The sequence below is a fragment of the Solea senegalensis genome, linkage group LG4 (genome assembly GCF_019176455.1).
Source record: "Solea senegalensis isolate Sse05_10M linkage group LG4, IFAPA_SoseM_1, whole genome shotgun sequence".
NCBI lineage: Eukaryota > Metazoa > Chordata > Actinopteri > Pleuronectiformes > Soleidae > Solea > Solea senegalensis.
In genome coordinates, this window is record NC_058024.1 from 3249281 (window position 1) to 3272252 (window position 22972).

The window sequence follows — 22972 nt, forward strand, 5'->3', positions numbered from 1 at the left end:
TGCTCTCTGCTGTGAGTGCTTTAGGAGGGGTGCTTTATTTATTTATTTATTTATCCATCTATGCATTTATTTATTCTTTTATTGATTATTTTATTAATTAATTTATGTATGCATTTATTTATGCATGTATTTATTAATTTATTTCTTTATTTATACATTTATACATGTATTTATTTATTTATTTATTTATACATTTATTTATTTATTTATACATTTATTTATTCATTTATTTATACATTTATTTATTTATACATAAGTCATGTTTCGTCCTCCATAGTCCATGGGGTAGAAATATTTCTCTTTTTTAATTACTGTAATCATTGAAAATAAAAATTCAGTTTTCATTATAATTATGAATATTCACTAACTGACCATTAACTGATCGACTTTGAATTATCAAACGAATAATCCCATATTCATGACCATTCACACCCAGTTTTTGCATCATATTGGATTGGATTTCTTGGCGAGGTTTAGTTACATGCTATTCTCTTCTCTTCTGTTTTGCTGAATGTTGAAAATATAATTGATCTTGACTAACTTTCAGAAAACATCACGAAAAGCAAAGAAAGTTTATTTCCCAAACTTGAAGTTAATACCACGCTCTGGGATATTCCTATGAAATCACAAATCAAGTTTTCATTGTGGAGGATAAAAAAAAAACCTGGAGGCTAATGGAAACATGTAAGTCAGCAAGGGGTTGGCCGACCTCCAAATAACAGCTTTGATTTAAAACACAAACAGCTCACGGAGCAAACTGCTTTGTTTGTGACCTTGGCAGACAAATGGCAGATGTGTTGGCGCTAAAAGGCAAATGACAAAGAGACACTGAAAGATGAAGACGGGCACAAGATATGTGGTCGGCTGAACATGTAAAACATCAGCAGATACTCAGCAAGTCCTTGGCAGAAAGATGTGAGTGAGAAGAGAAGCATACCACCACAGGTTTGTATGTGGGTGGTGCAAGGAAAAGCAAGACTTCTTAGATGTGACCATTAGCAACAATAACGTCAGGCGGATTCCTCCCTGCACTGCTCTAATGTTATTTGTGCCTATAGCTGATTCCTACAGTGGATCAATGTTATGAAAAATGCATTTATAGCATGATTCATCTGAAGGTTCGGTCTTTAGATCATCTTCACAGGTTCTGTTTAAGGGTGCCATTCATCACCTAATGGTCAAGATGAATGTGAAGCATTGACATGAAGAGATGAAAACAGGTCTGTGAAAGATGATTGATGGGCCTCCAAAGTTCACCGCGGCCAGCTGGATGCGACGCGGCGCAGTTAGGATGAAGAATGTGTTAGTTTATGACTCCTGTCGAGACATTAGAGACCGCTGCAAAACGTCAGGGCGAGAGGAGATGAAGCATGATATTATAACTCTTTACATTGCAGTACAGTGATGATAGAGTTAGTGTATCGTTCGACTTAATCATTACATGGAAACAATGGAAAATGTGTGGATACATTTCAACTTTGTTATGTGGTCAAATTAAATTCTGATTCGCAAACAATAATGTGCAAGTATTACACTAACGATAACCTCTAGTGATTGTCATTACCAAGGTATTATTAAAAATAATAAGTAATGTTATATCCTTATTACTACATTATTACCAAGTTTTTGAAATAAGATGGTGTTACTAAAATATTACCTCGCAATTCTAAACTTATTTGCACAAAGCCACTGCTTGTTTAATTCATTAGCTGTACCTCTATAAAAAAGCAGAACAGAAAAAAAGTATTTAGTGTCTTGCCCAAGGCATGTACGTAGAGTAGGGGAATTGAACCCCCAACCCTTCAATATTTGCTCTAACACTGAGCCACCATCAACAATGATCAACATGGGATTTTGTACACAAAAACAGTGTAGCCAACAGCTGTGTGAGGCGCGCTCACGCCGCGCTTCAAACAGGCAAGGAAGCCACAGCTCCACTGTTGCTAAAAGGGGGAGGAGTCTGGGACAAGTGGCGATTGACCTATTTTTATCACAGCATGTATCACAGCAAGATTTTCCCCTGACTCAGAAAATAACATTACTAGATACCCACATACACTGTGTACACCTGAAGAAATAGTTTAGCAGTTTGGTCCCAGCTCGCCTCGCCTCGCCGAGGCACGGCACGGCACGGCACGGTTTAGGTTGGTTTTCCATTACAAAATAGTACCTACTCAACGTGGGCGGAGTCATCACTGCACGACTGCATGAAACTGCCGGGACCTCGTTTTAAACACACACACACACACAGTGTAACTGAATCATTAGAATCAGTTGATTAAAAATATTTGTTCAGTACTTCCTCCTTCCTGACACATGTCGCTCGTGATCACCACTGCTGTCGCTAAATACACCATAATAAATATTGCGATTTTAGACATTTCCCTGGTAATTGTTGGCAGATTAACCCACATTTTTAAGATTGTTAAGTCCTTTTAACTGATCTACAGTTCGGCATTGTTCGGCTTGATTCTTGTGTTGGACGTCTCTTCCTGTGACGGCACTCTGACCAATCAGTGGCCGGCAGTCTGACGACGTATCGCCTCGGCTCACTTGTGACCTCGCCAGAGCAGGTAGTAAAAAAAGTACCTGATACCGGGTACTATGCTCGTGGCAACGTAACCGTGCCGTGCCGTGCCGAGGCGAGTACAGCCGGTGGAAACACACCATTAATTACACTTTAATGATGAGTCCTGCAGTTTGTATATAGCGATAGTATTGGAAAAGCAAATTGGCCATGAAACACAAACTGCTCTGTGGAAAGATTTTTATCAGTAAAAGCAAGCAGTATTTATTTGGGGAACTGCAAAGAATTGTACAGTACTGCACATTAAAGGCTCAACACACCAGCAGTTATTAATGAAAAATAAATACCTCCTTTAGGAAGTAAGTATATGGCAAGAGTTATGGTGAGTGAACTCTCTGCTGTTATCAAAAGTGTTTACAGTGCTTTTATGATTGTGCAAGCTGCAGCCAAAGCTATGGCCTGGCATCTTGTCAGAAAATACGGCTCCAGGATTCTCACGCTGCACCTTCACGGTCATAAATCCAGGACAAGTGGCCACATGGTCACACACAATCGCTGACCGGCTGACTTTGAAACCTGGCACGAAGAATATAAAAGAACATACATATATATATGTATATATATATATATATATATATATATATATATATGTTCTTTTTATATATATATATATATATATATATATATATATATATATATATATATACATATATATATATATATATATGTTCTTTTATATTCTTCGTATATATATATATATATATATATATATATATATATATATATATATATATATATATGTATGTATATATACATATATAATTATAATTGAAGAATATAAAAAGCTTGTTGTCGGCATGTCAATGGGAACTAATATGAAATTCAGACAACTTATAAAAGCCTGTCTTTGTTCTTTATTGCAATTATTGAATGCATCACAATAAAACAGTCGATATAGTCAGTGGTCAAGCATTTTGAAACACTGAGTGTCTCATTCTCATTGGAAACATGGCTGCCAATGAGGACGAGGAAAAAAAGACGTTAGCCACCAAACAAAAAAAACTAATATGCAATTTTACAGCATTCTGATCCTCTGCTGCCTCTCTAAAAGTTGAAATGGTTTGTTTTTTTGTGCATGTTGGACTTCTTTACTTAGCCTTTTATATAATAGTATAGGGTTAGTATATTTGAAAAATCATGCTTCCCAACCTCAGTCTCCACTGAGTTGAGAAATATCTTCATTCTTTTCTTTGTTACGTGCACGTCCACCAGTGACACTTGGTCTGAGGCTTGAAACTCCGCACTGTTCAGACCCACTGGTAGGGTAAACAGTGGCCGCCATCTTTGCTAACAGTTACGCTAACAGGACCAAGGCCTTTGTGATTGGAGAGTTGCGTCTGGCACCGTCCGGAGTCGTTTAGGTTAGTGCTTAGGAATGTAAGCTGTTCATTTTAGAGAAGATCAAATAATATGTTTTTCTCTTACAAGCAGTTTACGGACTCCCTCATAGATGAAGTGGCTAATAGTGATGTGTCGTTCGTGAACGATTCGTTCAAAATGAACTAATCTTTTATATGACTCGGAAGTAATGAGTTATCTCAGTGAGTGATTCGTTCATTTTCATGCAGTACCTTCCTTCGCCACATGATGGCAGGCAGCTGCATAAGCTCAGCAGGAAAGGAAACAGAAATGATTAGTTCAGGATTCACTCAACTGAGCGAGCGTCCGTCCTCAGGTCACGTGACAGCTACCGAGTCACTGTCGTGCTGTTAAACAACAATGGCAGAGAGGATACAGGACACAAGTCACTTGTCACTTTATTGAGGTGTGTATTTGCTTTTCTAGGGTTTCATATGGTTTGAATTGCATTTTGTTTATTATTCTTTGTCAGCTGAAGCGAAACGATGTTGCCTATAGTGTCAAGTGTTTGAGAACCGCGGTCTTTTTTACGCCCACAAGAGGGATACAGCGCCACCCGCTGTAAAAATGAACAAAATGACTCAAAAAAAAAGATTAGTTCAATTTACTGTCCGAGAGTAAAAGATCCGAGTCAGTAAGAAGAGTCGAACTTCCCATCACTAGTGGCTAAAGTCTGAAGCAGGCATTGTAGTTTTTCTTATGCGAGTAGCTAAATTGAGAATCCCACAAGCCCACTTCCAAAATCCTCAACTTATATTGTTTCATGATTGCCAAGTTGTATGTGTCTCTTGTCAGTGTAGACAACTCCCACTCCCAGGAACCATAAAAATGAGGGCAGACCTCTCGTCAAGGCTAAATCTGACCTGGCTGACGGCCCCAGCGGGTTTGGCAGCGATACAGCAGACCACTGTGAGCAACTTTCCCTCACAAACAGACGATGGTGTTGGAGATAGTCCAGCTCCTGCTGTGTGAGAGCCGTGGACGTCCCCTGCTGCATGTGTGAAGTTTGTATTCCAGGCGCACAGAGGAGCTGTTCTGGCTCAGACCAGTGAAAGTGGACAGTGCCAGTCGTCCCCCCCCAGCGTGATGGAAACCATTCGTGTTCATGCTTGTTATACAGAGCGGTTCATATCAATAAAACAGCGAGCACACGATTACTCTGAGTGTTGTTCTTCCTGCAGGATATATACTTCTCCCTTATGTCACCCTCTGTAAGGGGCACACAACAGACTCACAAGGCTCAACCTGCTCATTTTAGCCTGGGAGCCAACCTGAAAATCCTCATTAAAAATCCTTCAGAGAAATGAATTGAGAATACGTAAGCAGCGCGGCATGGTGGTGGCAGACCACGGACTCCAGTGAGCAGATGTACTGACATGTTTGCACTCAATCTGGACATTAATCCATGACAATCTCTGCCTGCAAACATGGCATGGTTTGTGCAAACAGACTGCACGTCGTTACTGCTGCAGACACACAGGCAGACAAACTCATACATACTCAATGCATTCATGGCAGGCTAGAGGGAAGAGTGAGATTTGGGAGGCGATAGAGTTACTGGTTATGTGGATGAAAAGGTTTCTGTATTCTGTTTTGTGCTGTCTCTAAAACTGTCTCACAGGTGTAGAACTCCCTCACTGCCAACATTGCTGCAACAGCTCGATCTTGCAGATACATGTTGCACAACATCCGGAAGGCGGCACAGGTTCTGGTCCAGGCTCTAGTCATCTCACGCTTGGATTACTGCAACTCCCTCCTGGCTGGTCTCCCTGCATGTGCCATACGACCTCTGCGACTCATCCAGAATGCGGCAGCTCGACTGGTCTTCAACTTATCAAAATTCTCCCACACTACACCGCTCCTCCGCTCCCTTCACTGGCTTCCTGTAGCTGCTCGCATCCGCTTCAAGACTCTAGTGCTTGCGTTCCATGCTACAACCGGATCCGGTCCAGCCTACATCCAGGACATGATCAAAACCTACACCCCAGCCCGCCCACTCCGCTCTGCATCGACCAACCGGCTCGCTGCCCCCTCACTGAGAGGATCGCAGAGGCAAATGGTGGAACGATCTCCCCATCGACATCCGGACAGCTGAAAGCCTCCACATCTTCCGCCGCCGACTAAAAACAAATTTCTTCCGACTCTACCTCGACTAAGACGACAAAAAAAACAAAAAAAATTGTACATCGCACTTATGACTAACACTTCATAGTTTGATCTACTTGAAGCTCTTACTTACTTCTAGCTCTTATTTGTACCCAAATGTTTAAATGCACTTTTGTAAGTCGCTTTGGATAAAAGCGTCTGCTAAATGACATGTAATGTAATGTAACGTAGCATGACGATAACTGCAGCAGATCAATGAGACACTGGTGACTTCTGGCGAAAGCTCCGTGACGGACGCAGGGAGGAACGCCATATTGCAATACAACCACTTAAAGTGTGTAACAACACCGTACGTGTACCAGCTTCCAATGACAGTTCGGGAGGCGGACACTCTCTCTGTATTTAAAGTTAAACTTAAAACTTTCCTTTTTGATAAAGCTTATAGTTAGAGCTGGTTCAGGGAAACCTGGACCATCTCTTAGTTATGCTGCTATAGAACTAAACTGCAGGGGGATTTTCCTGTGGTGCACGCACATTCACTCTCTCACACTCAGGGTATGATTATGACTTTTTATATGTCATTAACCTTGTCTCTTTCTCTCCCTAGTTTGTGTCTTTCTTCCTTCCCTCTCTCTCTCTCTGTATTCTCATCATGCAGGTTGCAGGATCAAGATCCAGTTTCCAAGACTACGCTCATCGTCACCATTATTATTATTTTGTAATTAAAAAGTCGATATCAGTAACTGTATAAACTTGTAACCTGATACAGTTGTTGTGTATCTGCTGCTGGTCTCCCTCTCTCTCTTCTGTCTCTCCCTCATCTCCCTCTTGTCCTTTCTCTACCCCCATTTTCTGTCCCCCACCTCTCCACTGTCCCCCATTTTTCCTTTCACCCCAACCGATCGAGGCAGATGACCGCACATCTCTGAGCCTGGTTCTGTCAGAGATTTCTTCCTGTTAAGAGGGAGTTTTTTCTCTCCACTGATGCCTAGTGCTTGCTCATTGTGTGAACTGTTGGGGTTCTCTGCTCTCTTTGATGTTGTCTATGTACAGTGCCTTGAGATAATGTATGTCAGGGGTCGGGAACCTTTTTGACTCAGAGAGCCATGAAAGCAAAATATTTGCAAATTTATTTCAGTGAGAGCCATATAATATATTTTAAGACTGAATTTAACTAAATGTGAGTATAATAAGCCTCTGAATTTATTCTTTTAAATAATGTTGTTATAATACTCACCATTAATGCGACTTCTGGTTCTTCGCGCAGTGTGTCACCAGCAGCATATCTTGCAATCACACTGAACTGCGACAAATGACTTACGTCTGTTGACTCATCCAAAGCCAGGGAATAGAACGGTGCTGCATTTATGTCATTCACTTGCGTTTCCTCCACTTCCAAAATCGATGGGTGGATTAAAACAAGTGATAATATTTTATGTTTTATCTGAAAAGCCGAAATCTGCGAGCCAGATGCAATCATCAAAAGAGCCACACCTGGCTCGCGAGCCATAGGTTCCCTACCCCTGGTGTAAGGGAACTTACACTGACTGTTGAGTTAATAATAATAATAATAATAATAATTGTGTTAACATGTATAATTGCAATATGTCATAACACAATTAGCAATCCTGAAGACTGCAATTTCAGTGCTTTAATTCAGTTGTGCTTTGAAATTGAACAACAGTCAGAATACAATATTTAAACGATGTTTTCATGAACGTATTATCCCCTGAAAATGTTTTGATTACCTTATTATTACAATAAGCCATTTATATTATTCTGCGGGTCCTCCTCTGTCACATCCCGATATACAGGAGGCAGTGATGTGGATTTTACGACCTTCCAGCGATATAGTGCTAGAAGAAGACTTCATGTTAGTTGTTTTATTTTATTACAAAGTCCACGCCATGATAAACAGCAGACTCAAGCTGGTTCTCAGCAGCAGGGGGCGCTCACGGCACAGTCAGTAATGACTATGTGCCTCGTGCAACCACCCTTCAAAAAGCTTTTGGTATGGCTCGCAAATCTACAGCCGACTGGTGGAATAAATAATCCCAGTTAGAGTAAGAGACACACTGTGGAACACATTCAGTGGCTTAAAAGCTTTTCTCAGCCTAGTTAATGGTTGAGAAAAAGGTTTCACTGTGGTGTGAACGTGACTGTGGACCCTTCCACCTTTCTAGAAACAACTCCCCATTTAATAATAAAGTTAGGTTTGAGAGAAAAACTCATGATGGCCAGTTTGTCCAGTGCATTACGAAGCGCGTAGGATCACGATGTTAAAAGCATAGTGGAGTGCATGGATCACTGAGCCTTCCCGGAGCATCATGCCTCCCTCTCACGTCTCCAGAGGGAACACATAACGCCTATTTTAGCCTCACTCCACTGGCTGCCTGTGCATTTTAGGGTTGATTTTAAAATCCTATTATTTGTTTTTAAATGCTTAAATGATACCAAAATCTAAACGGAAGCTCAGAGGGGACAGAGCTTTTTCTTCTTCCACAGCATGTTGGACACGCCCCTTCACTGTCCACTTTTAAAACACATCTTAAAACCCATTTTTACTCTTTGGCTTTCAACCCAGTATGAGACATTGTTTTTTTTTTTATCTTTTTTTAGTTTTATTGTATGACTTTTTCATTTCTGTTTTTATGAATACTTTCTACAGTCTTTTTTTTGTTTTATTGTTTGTTGTCTAGGCCTATGATGTCATTTTAATTTATCTTATCTTATTTATCTCTGTTACAGCACTTTGTTTCAGCTGTTGTTGTTTTATAATTGCTAAAGTGCTAATATGATCTGCTGCAACAGTCCACCAAGGATTCTCACACAGGAGAAGTCCCTTTATAATCACCACCACTAATACTACATTCATATGGAGCTCCATCGGGCACAAGTTGTTAGATGCCATTACCAGATCGCCATCGCTCCTGCAGAACTACAACAAGCACGTTTGTTGACACATGTTCAGTCGCTCCGCAGACGTCATCTTTATCACTGGTCTCACTGGTTGCTGATGTATGCGATTGCGTACGGAGGCATTTTCACCTACGTCCATAGGTCACTGCTCTTGTTGGAGGAGACTACACCCTTTCCAGACTTGGTGTCCTCGACGGCACTAAATGAATCACTGTGTTCAGAGCAGTTTGTGTGCTGCTGCAGTTTAAGCCGTTCATCTGTGCAGTAACTCCACTCTTTCAGCCCGTCATCACATCTGCACCATCTGTACAAACAGCTGTACATTTTTCCAGAAGTCACAGTATTCCCTGATAAAGCCTCATGTTGTATGTAATATGTTGTAGAGCAGGAAAACTCTTTGCTTAGTCTGACATATCCAAGATAGCGTTCTCGACTCTCTCAGCCAGATGATCGGTACTATTACGTTAGAAGAAGAGAGGAACAGAGGAAGAGCTGTATTTTCTTAAATTAGAGAAACTTAGGACGGCTTTATCTGGTTCTGTTAAAGTATTTGGAAAGTTTAAAAAGCACTCTCAGTCATATGATACGAGTACTGTCCGTTAGATTGAACTCAGACTGCTGCTACAGCATTTATGAGGAGGAAGGTGGTGTGTGGGTTCAATGAGAGGAACCTGTTTTTCAAACATGACCGTATTAAAAATTGCATTTACGATGTGAGAATCCAGTCAAAGTTGAAGGAAAAAACTATTTTGCTATGAGCACAATCTCTTCCTGCTTTTCAATAAAGAAGACTCGCCTATTTCTGGTTAACTGTCAGCCAGAGATGCAGAGATCGTCTACAGGCAGGGATGCAGCAGGGCTCTGCTGTTGTTCCCTTTATGATGCTAAACATTTAAACAGGTTTTTCAAAGGAAAGGAAATGTATTGTCATTATACAACTGAAACTGCAAGGTCAGATTGAGGGCTGATCGGAGCCGCTGCGACGGAGCCACAACGTGTCTCTCATTCTAATATTCACACATGGAAACTGGAGAGCCTGGAGGAAACCCACGCAGACACGGGGAGATCATGCAAAGGTGCCAGACCGGGAATGCTCAACTACTAAAAGGCAGCGTAAACATTTTCCATCAATATTGAGAATTTTACTTTATCTTACAATGGTCAAGTTTCCCCCTTCAGGACAAGGTCAGTGACACGCCATCCATAGTGAATTAGGCTGGGGACTTTTGTTGGTTCAGCCAAACTGATCAATAAAACAGACTTGAATTCATTGTCGTTTTTGCTGAACAAGGAAACTTAATATTAAACATGAACTTTAACCTGTTTGCACTTGCACTCAGGAAGCTGGTGAAGGTATTGATAGATTTCTACAATGTTTTCAATTGCTTTTTCTTGACGACTGTTATCTCTGTGCAAGCACACAGCTCCAGTGTTGTGTCACCATGATCAGCACACCCTGCTGTCACTTTCAATTATCGTTGATTGAAAGAACATCGCGTGTGCAAGAAACTGAGGTGGTCAGTGCAGTGACACATTATATAAGAGCAGGGTAATTATTCAGTAACAATAACAATGCAATATACATCGTTAATGTCAATATATCAAAGGTCTATGACACAATATTGTGCAAAAGGTTTATAAAGATGTGACAGTAAGAATGCGTTTCACAAATGGGAATACTATTTGTTTATTTTTAAGTGACCTATCGTGACAACCTTTTTTGTAAATGGTAAATATTTATATAACACTCTACCATTGAGCTACTGTTGTAGGATTATAGTCAAGTTTCTGATTATATACTGTAATGCCACAGGTGCTAATGACGATCATTGTCATATGTAGGTTGAAACACAGTGATGAACTGAAACCGAACCATCTGTGTCGGAGGCTTTAAACTGAGTAAGGAACAGCCAGACTCTGCTGACAGTCCGACAAGAAGACACAGGGAGGTTCTGCAAACATCAGCGAGCTCTCTCCCGGGCAAAGATTTCAAGACGTGCCGGTCAAGCTCGGGCAACAATGAGACACAGTGGTCGGCCATGGAAACAGGCAGATGTGTGGCAGATGAAAAACATGTCACGTCCAAATGTCCAAATGAATAAATCACCAAGAACCTCAACTACACACAAAACATTAGAACTGGGGCGGAGAGGAGTGGCAACAGTGAAGCATGGTGGAGGTTCCTACATACAAACATACATCAAATGTATGTAACAAGGATGTCACTCACAGAAATTAGAATTCATATGTGTTAAGAATGTATTTTCACTTTGTGTGTTTTCTGTTTTCTGCCAATAAATGACTTTTACACCCTTTTTAACTGGTTTGTTAAACTTTCCCTTGAGAGCAAATCCTAATCTTATTTATCTGACATTTGTATCATGTCAGTTATAAATGTGCAGGGTGTGCTGACAGAATACTTCACATATGAATGCTGTGTTTAGTAAACGTGTGATGGCTTTTATTAAAAATGACCTTGGAATAAGCCTGTGCTATGTATTTAAGACAAGAGCTTTGCTTACAGAGGTCACTTTTTATGCTTGCCATGACTCTACAGCAGCGGATGTCACTCATTCTGACAAAGTGGACCTTTAAAGACTACCTTTAATGAGCTGTAACTGTGTATGCGGACAGGTTTTAACGTAGTAACTCACTTGGATGAAGGGGAACAGGAGACCCACAGCAAAGTTGGACAGCCAGTTCACAGTGCCAGCGATCATGAAAGCAGCCGGACGGTAGGACTGTTCAAACAGCTCGCCGGTCAGGATGAAGGGGATGCCGCCTGAAAGAGAGGCAGAGGAGAGAGAGAGAGAGTCACATTAAACCTTCACAGAGAGGAACAGAAACATAGAGCTTTCCTCTGAGCAACCACACAAGTACAAACAGGTCAGTTTATTGTGTATGGTTTTTCTGTAGTCCTATTAGACAGTAATGTCTGACACAATTCACTCACTCACCCACTACATTGTCTCCAAGAAGATTTGTCAATAATATGATGACGAGATATTCCATGGGCATGAGTTTCATTACAGTCATTAGAAAAGAAAACTGTGCAGTGTGCCCTGTGTACATTATTTAAAGAGTTATAAATAAATAAAACATATTCTGCGTATCTGTCTCCACGGATGAGTGCAGGATTTCTTTTGTTTTACTGTTCCGGTGATAACATTTCATAATGTTTGTGGACGTGATGTTGCCATGAAACCACTTCTCCTCAGAGGATAGAAAAAGGAAAAAAAAAAAGGTAGCACAACAACAGCTGATGTGTTAATGTTTCAGGACAGGATGTCATATTTATGCACCTTTCTGAACCCTCAGTTACAACTGATGATATCTATTTAGCTGTGACAAAACATGGAGTTAGAGACAGATATGATCTCTTTGACAATTGAGACCGGGACTCACTGACATAAGTATTTATATACATTTTAAAAAATAACACGTTTATCTTACAACAAGATAAAATGATGAAGAGACATAAAGAGAAAACTCCCCTGCAGCCTCATGCCTTTGATAAGATTATCATTATAATAAGTCATGTCTTATCTGCACTGTGTTGTCTGAATAAACTGTGGCTGGGCTGATATAGTATTGTAAAAAGTGTGGAGATAGTATTCAGTTACAGTGCATGTTGCAGAATTGCACACTTTGTGCTTCTAAGGATGCAGAGGTTGAATTCAAGCCTCACTGCAGGCTATCTTCGTCACATAATTGCTTCGGAGAAGACTGTTAATTAGCTCCAAACCATTTCAAGGAAGAAAACAAATGCTCACAACAACGCCAAGCATCATCTTAGATAAAATTGCCTCTGACAATAATGTTTGTCATCGTGTTGTTTGTACAGATGGCTCACAGTTCAGAAAGTATGATCGGCTACTTAAATATGATGAGACACCAGTCACCAGCCAAAAAGAGATGAATGGTCACTGATATGAAGCGCAGGTGCTCAGCTTCCCCTGAGGATACGTCCTCAGTTGGGAGAGTAAGTGTCAAAACGCTGTTAACATTTCTGAAAGGCTCTTCCACCGTGAAATGCCAAAGTAATAGCCCACATGCTATTTCCTCTTTTGTTCAGCAAACAGCAACACTGTACACTTTATGACATCATTAAAACCCTCCCTCTCCTCCTCTCTTAAAAGCCACTCTAATTGTGTTTCGGTAAATGTGCCGCTCACTCGAAGCAGATGCTCTCCATGTAACATTTGTGTGGAAGTGAATACGCATAGCATTTCAAATAATTCATGCCTTACAAAAGCTACCAATTGACCAACATGAATACACTCACTGTGACGCTGCACTTAGTGAGGAACCTCTGTCGCTCCCTATGAGGAAGTCTGAGTAATTACCAAAAGACTGAGACATGGAAAACACAGCTACCTGCAGCACACTAAAGGCTTAGCCAATGAAATGTGTGCCTGCTTATAGCTACAATACACAAGGAATATAAATGTGCTGCTTTGTGTTGCCGTTTGACAGCTTTGTTCCAAAATTCCAAAAACAAGCTAGTATCAAGTGAATTTAAAAAATAGTAGAGGACGAATGAAAATCCTCGTCTCTATGCTCGTCCTGGCAACAGTTCAAAAGTTGTAAATCATTTCTATTAAAATACAAGATCACTACAAGCAATACAAGGCTACCGTGTTGAGTGTCGTTGTCTGGGTGGCGGTGGCTCATTGGTAGAGCAACAAAGGTAAGGGTGTGGGTTCAATTCCCAGCTCCCCTAATCCACATGCTAATGTGTCTGGGTGTGAACTGGCACACTGTGAGCAATGGCTGTTTATTTACATAACACATATACTGTATTTATGTAATGTGGTTCTGTAGCTAACAATGGACAGCGGCCCAGATGAGTACAAAGGTCCTAAACAGTAAATTTCAGTATACGATAGTATTTTATAGAAGTAGGTGAACAAGCCGAACACATGTCCTGCTACACAATAATAGGATCATGGCTATAAAGGTTAACTGCTTACGCCACATTCCACATTATTATGCAAATGCTCTTGTTCTCTGATTTTCCTAAATAGTCGATGCAAATGACAGTCAGCATAGTTTTCAAGTCTTCAGCCGTTATTGTACAAACGTCCTAAATGATAACAGTATGTTTTTCAAATATGGAAAACTTGAAATGCACCGTTCCAAATGATGACACACAACAGCGTTTCAAAACATGTTATAGGTTGTAAAGAACTGAGAAAGTCAAGTTTCAAGTAAAAACACCTTAACAGGTCAAGTTACATTTTATAACATAGGATCATTGCGTCCATTGAACTTGAGTTTTTGCAGAGTTTCTGCTTGAATGTCTTTGCAGGACGTCAGAATAGTCTCCCGGAGCTGCTGTTTGGATGTGAACTGCCTCCCACCCTCATAGATCTTTTGCTTGAGGATGCTCCAAAGGTTCTCAATAGGGTTGCGGTCAGAGGAGGATGGGGGGCCACACCATGAGTTTCTCTCCTCTTATGCCCATTGCAGCCAATGATGCGGAGGTATTCCTTGCAGCATGAGGTGGTGCATTGTCATGCATGAAGATGATGTTGTTACAGAAAGCATGGCTCTTCTTTTTGTACCATGGAAGAAAGTGGTCAGTCAGATACTCCACACACATTTAAGAGGTCATTTTCACACCTTCAGGGTTTGACCAGCTCTCTCCGCATGATTCCAGCCCAAACCAGGACTCCGCCACCTTCTTGTTGTGGTCTTCCACCAACCATCCACTACTCCATCGATCTGGACCATCCAGGGTTGCACGGCACTCATCAGTGAACAAGACTGTTTGGAAATGAGTCTTCACGCGTTTCTGGGCCCACTGCAGCTGTATGTGAGCATTGGTTAGACGTGGTCGAATGGAAGGTTTAGGCTTAACAAACTCAAGACGTGCATGGAAGGTCTTTTAATAAAGTAACACTTAAGTACACTTGGTGGGAAAAAAGCCTGTATATATCAGCATCGGAAACTAAGTGTTGGACAATATCGAATATATCGGATTTATAAGGTATCATAGGCTTTTAGCAGTGTAGAGTTTATGAGGTGAGGCTCCGGTCAAGTGGCTAAAATCTCTTTTGTCTGTGTTTTCAGTGAGACTGAGCTTCCATGTTTTACGGCTGGTTCCCCTTGACGGCACTGCAGCGCTGTCTATGTGTAAGTTTCTCATGCAAGCGCACGTCTACCTCTAACAAGCTGAAATATCACTTTAAAGTGGATGTCTGCAGACAGCTGACTGCCTCAGTGGCCATTCTAGGGAGTTCATCTCAAACAAAGTTGGACATTGAAATGTTTTGCTCCATCAAAACAAATGAATGCTGTGTTAAAGCAGCCTTCACAAGTCCACAGATGAAACCTTTACTATCCATATAACGACACTACATAATGCGGCTCTCATTAAACACTGGAGCTACATCTGCTGCCACACTCTGCATGCACGGAGAATATCAATTGCAACTGCAACGCATGAGCACAACTGGGCTTCTGCCTTCTGACAAGTGCCTCAGGTTTAGAAATCTAATGGTCTATCAGGGTGTTTTCAGCTTTTCAAATTAAAGGACTCATTTAGCGTACTAGTAACACAGCATGTTCAATGTCAAACCAAATTCATCTTTTTAGTCTTTCATGGCCATTTCAGTCGGCTGGAGTACACTAATGTACTGTATAGTGTTTGGCCAGCGTGTGTCCATGGAGGGAAACTATGATGCAGGTTTCCCTTCCGGCCAAAGACCATAGCAGCTCACTGATGAGTGTATATTCAATCTGACGAATGAAATAAAAACCTGCTTTGTAACAAAACGCCATATTGGACCAATATCATGTCCTCCAGATGTTGCAGTTTTCTCTTAAAGGTGACATAGAATGCTTGTATCACACATATATGTTAGTTATGGAGGTCTACTTACATATATGATCTTGTTTTCATGGTTAAAAACCTCCTAATCGCTGCAGACGAGCCGATCAAAATATCTCCTCACTGACGCTCTCGTCAGCCGCGCTGTTTCAGACCAAAACCACACCCCTAGAATGTGGACTGTGTTGTGATTGTAATTCTCAGATACACAGCTCCCCCTCTGGCACGGTGGGTGCTCTGCATCTCAGCAGCTACAACGAGAGTAGTTCTTCTTCTTCTGCGGTTGAATGTACGCAACCGGATGTGCCCGCACCAGGAGGCGCTACGGTGGTCAGAGGAGTGGTGAGGATTTTTGATGACGACATCAAATTAAGGAAGTGCCGATCCGCTTCGCAGAGCCCAGGAAAACAATACAACACTATTTTCTCAGCAGTGGCTGAACTGTTTGTTCTGAAGCTTTAGGGTTTCATAAACGAGGTCATGACGCAGATACACACACAAACGCGGCGTTAATTGGAGCTTCCGGTCTATGTGGGCTTTAATATGTGAATATTCACTGTAAGGTTGTTTCTACTGCATCATGTTGTGTATTAGAGATTCATTTCCACCAACATTAAGTCAACTTGTCTCATGCAGACACAGAAGCCCATGACGGAAGAATAATCGGAGCATGCCAAGAAAGCTGTGTTTTGCTGCTTCACTTTTCTCTAAATATAAAGTGGTTCTTTCTCCTTTGGTGTTGCATTTGTGACAAGAATGAATGTCCTGCCTTCTGTTTCAGCTTGACCTCCTGAGACACCACATTTTCAGGTGGATGGCCACACACACACACACACTACTAGTGTCAGAGCCTTGATCTGTTGTGACCCTGATGTCAGCACAGCGGTGAGAGAGCAGAGCATCATCAGAGGCCATTTTTCTCTCTCACACTTTCTCCTGACATCATTTGTACAGTATACTTTGTTAATGGCAGCAGCCAATATTATAAACTGTGTTTTCAACACCATATAAAGTTCTCCTAACTTTTGCTTTTATGAGCTGTAAATAATTCACATTTGTTTCATTAAACTGGAATGTTTCCTATTAGCTAGTGCCCTTGTAGTAGTGACTCATTACTTCACTCCACTGCTGAATATTGTATTTGCAATATACAGCACAGACACTCTAAATAAACACACATTACATAAGAAGAAAATAATGTCACACATAGAAGCATTCACACATGAGGGCTTTTTTTTAATGCAACACGACATATTATTGTTAATATCTGCAAGCACATTGCAGTTATGATGACAGTTTTCACCTTTTTCACTTGCAATGGTTCATTCCACACGGAAGTATGGCTTTAACGTTTAATGACCTCATCGCAAGAGGATCAGAAATGGCTCACGCATCGTTGTGTTGGACCAATATTTAATGTATTAATCTCTCAGACTTGCAAAATTGATTGAAAAACAAACTCAAAGCGATCCCATAAGTCAATAGTAACAATTATGCCGTAAATTAACCAACCTCCAATGAATCAAAACATGAAAAATAATCGCATAGACATTAATAATTGAATGAAGTGTATACTCTCTTGTGTCGTCTGAAACACAAGCTTGTAAAGCTCCTAAAATGCTCAGGTGCAGTGGATCACTCATCTTTGTATTGTAAATCTATGCAAAGATTGGCTATCACTGCCTCACATAGCTTTTCCACTGGAGGGGTTGATAACACACAAGGCAGATGCTTGATGTTTGATGGTGCTGTAAAGATTAAGGTCTCATTTAAAGATGTTTATAACCCTCCAGAAGATGGCCTTGACTGAATCATTAGGGTTGTTAAAACAACAGTTCCAGAGAGTCCAGGGATTATAATCACTGCCAGTGAATCATGGACACAAGCATGACTAACAGCACAGCTTTGATCTTCAGATCCTGCTTGAATTAATTAACTAAGTAAGAGGAGCAGCTAAGAAAAATGGGCTTGATCGATGCATGAAGAACTCTTCTCGTGGAAGAAAGAGAAAAAGAGATGTTTCTACTGTAGATAATCAGGAGGAGCTTTTGTGTTTAAGAAGCTCATATTAAATATATGCTCATACTTCGATATCAGTAAATAAGACCACAGCTGAAATGGTGCATTCCATTTGTAGTCGGTACGTTCTTGAACTTTGATTTAAACCTCATGAACCCCAACATGGGATTCCAGGATGGCTGCCACCTTACAAACACTGCTACTTTTACCATTTTTTCGAACTTCTGTGTTAATATTTACTGTCTTATACAAAAACCCATCACAAACGCCAAGGTCAAATTTAAAGTTCAGTTACGGTAAGGGCAATGTTGCATGAGGAAGGCGGAGAAAAGTTAGAGGAAACAGTTTGGAGGAGTTTGTAGCCACAAAGCAAAGTGTCCCTCACTATAAATGATTGTAGAGGTCAGAGGTGACAGCAGCAGACATGGGTATCGCAGAACTTGAATCAGTTCTTTCAGATCTTTGCAATCTGTAAAAATAAGGATCATCGTTGCACATTAACAACAGTCAGTAAATTATTCAAATAAAAAAAATGAGGGTTGAATAATCCTTGAATGCTTGAATAATCCACTCGTATCATCCTCCAATCACAAGGTGTTTCATTTAAATAACACTCCTCCCTCATTTATTGCAACACCAATGCTGCCTCACACCGCTGCTGCTGCTGATTTTCAAGCCTCCTCCTTTTTAGATGGTTTGGTAAAAAGCTTTGTATTTATATAGCGCTTTTCTAGTCTTGATGTCTCAAAGCGCTTTAGATAAAAGCGTCTGCTAAATAGGGCTGGGCGATATATCGCCATATAAGATGTATCGGTATATTTTTAAATGCGATATGGAATTAGACCATATTGCATATATCGATATATAGTTCAAATTCACGCTGTGATCCTTGCTCCAGGCAAGCCCTACGAATCTTTTTCACCACTTAAAGTGTGTGAAACTGCGCGCTGCAGAAGCCACAGGCGCAAGCCGTCCACAACCTAACAAAGCTCCAGCCCCAAAACAAATCTAACTGCAAGCTTCGTTTTCCCGCAGCGCGCCGTATGAGAAGGAAAGCGACAAGTGGTGTGCAATAACAAAAGCGGTGTCCTTTCACATTGCCAAAGACATGGTCCCTGTTGCAACAGTGGAACAGGACAGGTTCAAAAAGCTTATAGTTGTCAAACTAAACAATGTTGATATTGCACTTTTCTCATATAAATATATTTATTTCAGAAAAAGATTGGCCTATTTTAGGTTATAGGCTTTTTTTGTTTAAGATATTTTTTTATTCAAACGTGTACCTTACAGAGCTTTGATTTTTTTTTTTTAAAGGCACTCCTGTTGTTATACAGTGTTTATGTTTACATTTTATTGTTATTTGAGTAGTGAGTTTTTTAATAAAACTGCTCATATTTGGCTTTGACATTTCATTTCACAGCTCTCACTTTGCGGAAAAAATATCGGGATAAATATCGTATATCGGTATTCAACCTAAATATATCGGGATAGGACTTTTGGTGCATATCGCCATGCCCTACTGCTAAATGACTGACCCCCCCACCCATCCACAGAATAGGGACAAGATAAAAATAAAAAAAATTTATTCAAGTCTTGTTGAGTTTCCTCTTGTATGGGGGGTCCTGTATACTTCTTGGCCAATCCAGGGAGCAATCCATGTCTAACTGCATTTCTATTTGTCGCAATAAATGGTTTAATTATGACGAGTGTGTCCCTGACTGAGTTGAGTGTCAGTCATTAACATCCCTAATAACGTTTTTTCCTAATTACTGAGATCATTTGTGCTTTTGAAATTAATTGGCAGGAAAAGTCTACAGCCCCCAAATTGCTTTTGCTTAATGAGGGTTAGACGCGTTCGCACTGCAACTCTCCCGACTCATGCATGTGGAAAACATTGTAATTACAGACTTATTCACACAATGCTGCTTTCAAATTCAGTGATGCCTCCATTTTCTGAGATCCCATACACACTTGGTGGGTTTTGTTGTTGTTGTTGTTGCTCATGTTATTGGCAACCCATGGCCAAGCTGTTATTATTCCACAGGGCACAGGTCATGACATACAAAAAATACTAATTTGTGACCACGGTATAGGTATAATGTGCAGATGAGCAATTTTGCACAACAGCACCCATGCTGTCGAGTAAACAAAGCTGCAGGAATGAACAAAGATAGTTTAAGTTTATAGAGAGACCATATCACTCCAGTGTTAGCTTCTCTACACTGGCTCCCCGTACAGTTTAGAATTAAATATAAAATCCTCCTCCTCACATACAAGGCACTTAATGACACTTAATGCCACTTAAAAGTCTTACCTTATCACCCCAACAGATCACATAGGTCCCAAAATACAGGCTTACATGTGGTTCCCAGAGTCTGTAAGAGCAGAATGGGAGGCAGAGCCTTCAGTTACCAGGCTCCTCCTCTCCTGTGGAACCAGCTTCCAGTGATAGATCAGGAGGCGGAGCCTCTCTCTGTATTTAAAGTTAGACTTAAAACCTTCCTTTTTGATAAAGCTTATAGTTAGAGCTGGTTCAGGGAAACCTGGACCCTTTCTTAGTTAGGCTGCTCCTGTCCTCTCTCTCTCTGTCCTCATCTTGCAGGCTGCAGGATCCAGATCCAGTTTTGAGTTATTGTTATCATCATTTATATCATATCATCAGCAGTATTATTATGCTATAATTAAAGTTGACATTGGTATATATCTGCTGCTGCTCGTATGAAGACATTGTAGTTCTATAAACATGTCACTAATCCCATTTTTCCTTTCACCCCAACCGGTCTAGGCAGATAAATCTCTCTTGTAGGTGCTGTATTGAAAACCTGTTAAAGAAGTTGAAACTACAGCTAGGGTTCTTCTTTAGGAGCAAATCATGTCTTACTTTCAACACTAGGAAAAGGCTTGTAGCTGCCACTTCCTTACCAATTACTGGCTACGTTGACATTGTTTATATGGGTGCCACTGCCGGCTCTCTACAGATGCTGGACGCCGTCTACCACAGAGCTCTAAGATTCATAACTGGCTGTAGACACCTCACCCGCCACTGCACTCTGTATTCTCTGGTCAATTAGTCATCGTTACCCACACGTACTGTAGACCTTTACATGGGTACAACTTCATCTATAAATCAATCCTTAGACTGCTGTCCTCATATACCTCCTCCTACGCCTTTATTACCTTCAGTGTTCCTTCAGAGCTTGGCAAAAAGGCATTTCCTTACTCTGCCCTTTCAACCTGAAACACTTTACAACATGATCTGCAGTTGTCCAGTTTGATTCTATGGGGACACTTGAAAAATCTTTGGATATTTGTTCCTTTCATTAGCATTTTAATCTGCTCCGCTTGGCACTTTTTACTGTACTTGTGTCCATAACTAATCAATTCAATTCAATTTTATTTGTACAGCTCCAAATCACAACATACATTATCCCAAGGCACCAGACTCCAACATGTGTTCAACATTAATCTGTATGTTTGTCTGAAACAGGTTATTGTGTCTCAATGAGACTACCTCTATAAATAAAGGTAAAAAAAGAAAAGAAAAGAAAAATAGATTTCCAACTCAGAGACCTCACCAACCCTGAGATGAGATTCCAAGATGGCTGCCACCAACCGCTACTTTAACTGTTAATAGCACTTCTGCTTCATCGTACACATAACAATGGCTCGGCTGACATTTCACATTTCTGACTTCTCCACTGGGACTCCGGGAACCGGGGCTGAAGTCGCTCCCAGTTCCGATTATCGATGTAAATGGAACGCAGCACTGGTTCCACCTGAGAGACACAGTCTGCTAGTGGATTAACATCGATGGCTCTTTTCACTCCTCTTTCAAACCATCCATCTTTCCTGACCAGAATGCCAACATTCTCATCAACAAGATCCTTTGCCCTTCAGATGTAAGTGGACAGCTGAGTCCTGTCCAGATGAGCTGGCTCTTCAGTGCTGTCATGCATTTATGCAGTGGTTGTTCGTTTTTTCCCAATGTAAAGTTCATGATACTCATTAAATTTCCCTGCATACACCACATAGCTCTGTTTTTGAGTTCTACCCTTTGGGTGAAGACGTTTCTGTCTTAAAATGTTGCACCAATGTTCTGTTTGTTGAAAATCCTCCTTTCTGATGTTCTTCTTCTGGAGGTTTGGATGAAGGCTCAGGCTTTTAGTGACACTAAATTTCTGTCAGGAGAGTACAATCATTGCTATTTTATATTTTTATTTCTTGCTATATATTTTCTTTGTTATGTGTTTCCCTTATTGGGGAATGATTAATCCAGTTCATTTCGGGGGGTTTGGAATAATTATATAGTAATTGTGTATTTTTCTTATATTTTGGGATTTAACTGGTATTTGTTTTCACTGAATTATTTGTTTCCTTTGTTACAGTAGCGCTGCTACACCAAAACAACCACAGGAAGAGACAGAATGAACAAAGCCAGGGCGACTAAAGAAAGAAAACCATATTGGTGTTTTAAGATTTTCCCATTCTGGGACTTGTTTTCAAAAAATAATTCCAATACGATAAAAAACTTCACCAAGACTCATATTCATGTGGACAGTGAAAGTGAAGCTAATTTTTAAAGAAGTGCAGTGTCCTCAGAACATCCTGCCAGCTCCAAGTTTATCGAGAAAGATTTATGACAGACCTTCACTGCAGAGGAACCTATTGGAACGTAAGACCCTGGCCTTTGGTGGGGAGGTAAGAAGTACACTCTCAGCTCTCCACCACATTTATACACTCAGGCATCCTCAGCTTCAAATTACAGAGAAGGATCCTTATCAATATGTATCAGTATATCAACACGCAGTATTGATATGAGTACCATTATTGATAAAATCCTAACGATACCCATCATTCTCTTAAGTCTAACCGGTTTAGGCCTAATCCATTTCAGGGATGTTGTCCCATCTACAATGGGACATGATGCAATTTCAAGTTTATAAGTGTGTATCTTCAATTTGACGTTACAATTGATTTAAATCAGTTCCATATTTCCCATTCTTTAGACACTTGTTGGAGGTGTTAGCTGTTTTGGGACCCGTCAGTATCAGTCATGTCCGTCCTCAACAGTGTCTCAATCCTCCAACAGTGCAGTAACAGGCGTCATAGTTGATCTCAGCCAGTCTGTGAAAACATTCACAGTGAGT

General features: G+C 40.6%; 1 protein-coding gene across 3 annotated transcripts in view; it reads right to left on the minus strand.

Annotated features, from left to right (window-relative positions):
• The window catches only part of slc2a9l2 (solute carrier family 2 member 9, like 2), a 121356-nt gene that overhangs the window by 17832 nt on the left and 80552 nt on the right, over positions 1-22972 (minus strand). For all 3 annotated transcript variants that reach the window (XM_044024826.1, XM_044024828.1, XM_044024827.1), the window contains exon 12: positions 11626-11753. In XM_044024826.1, the coding sequence (XP_043880761.1) occupies positions 11626-11753 (128 nt within the window). The remainder of the gene's footprint in view (positions 1-11625; positions 11754-22972) is intronic.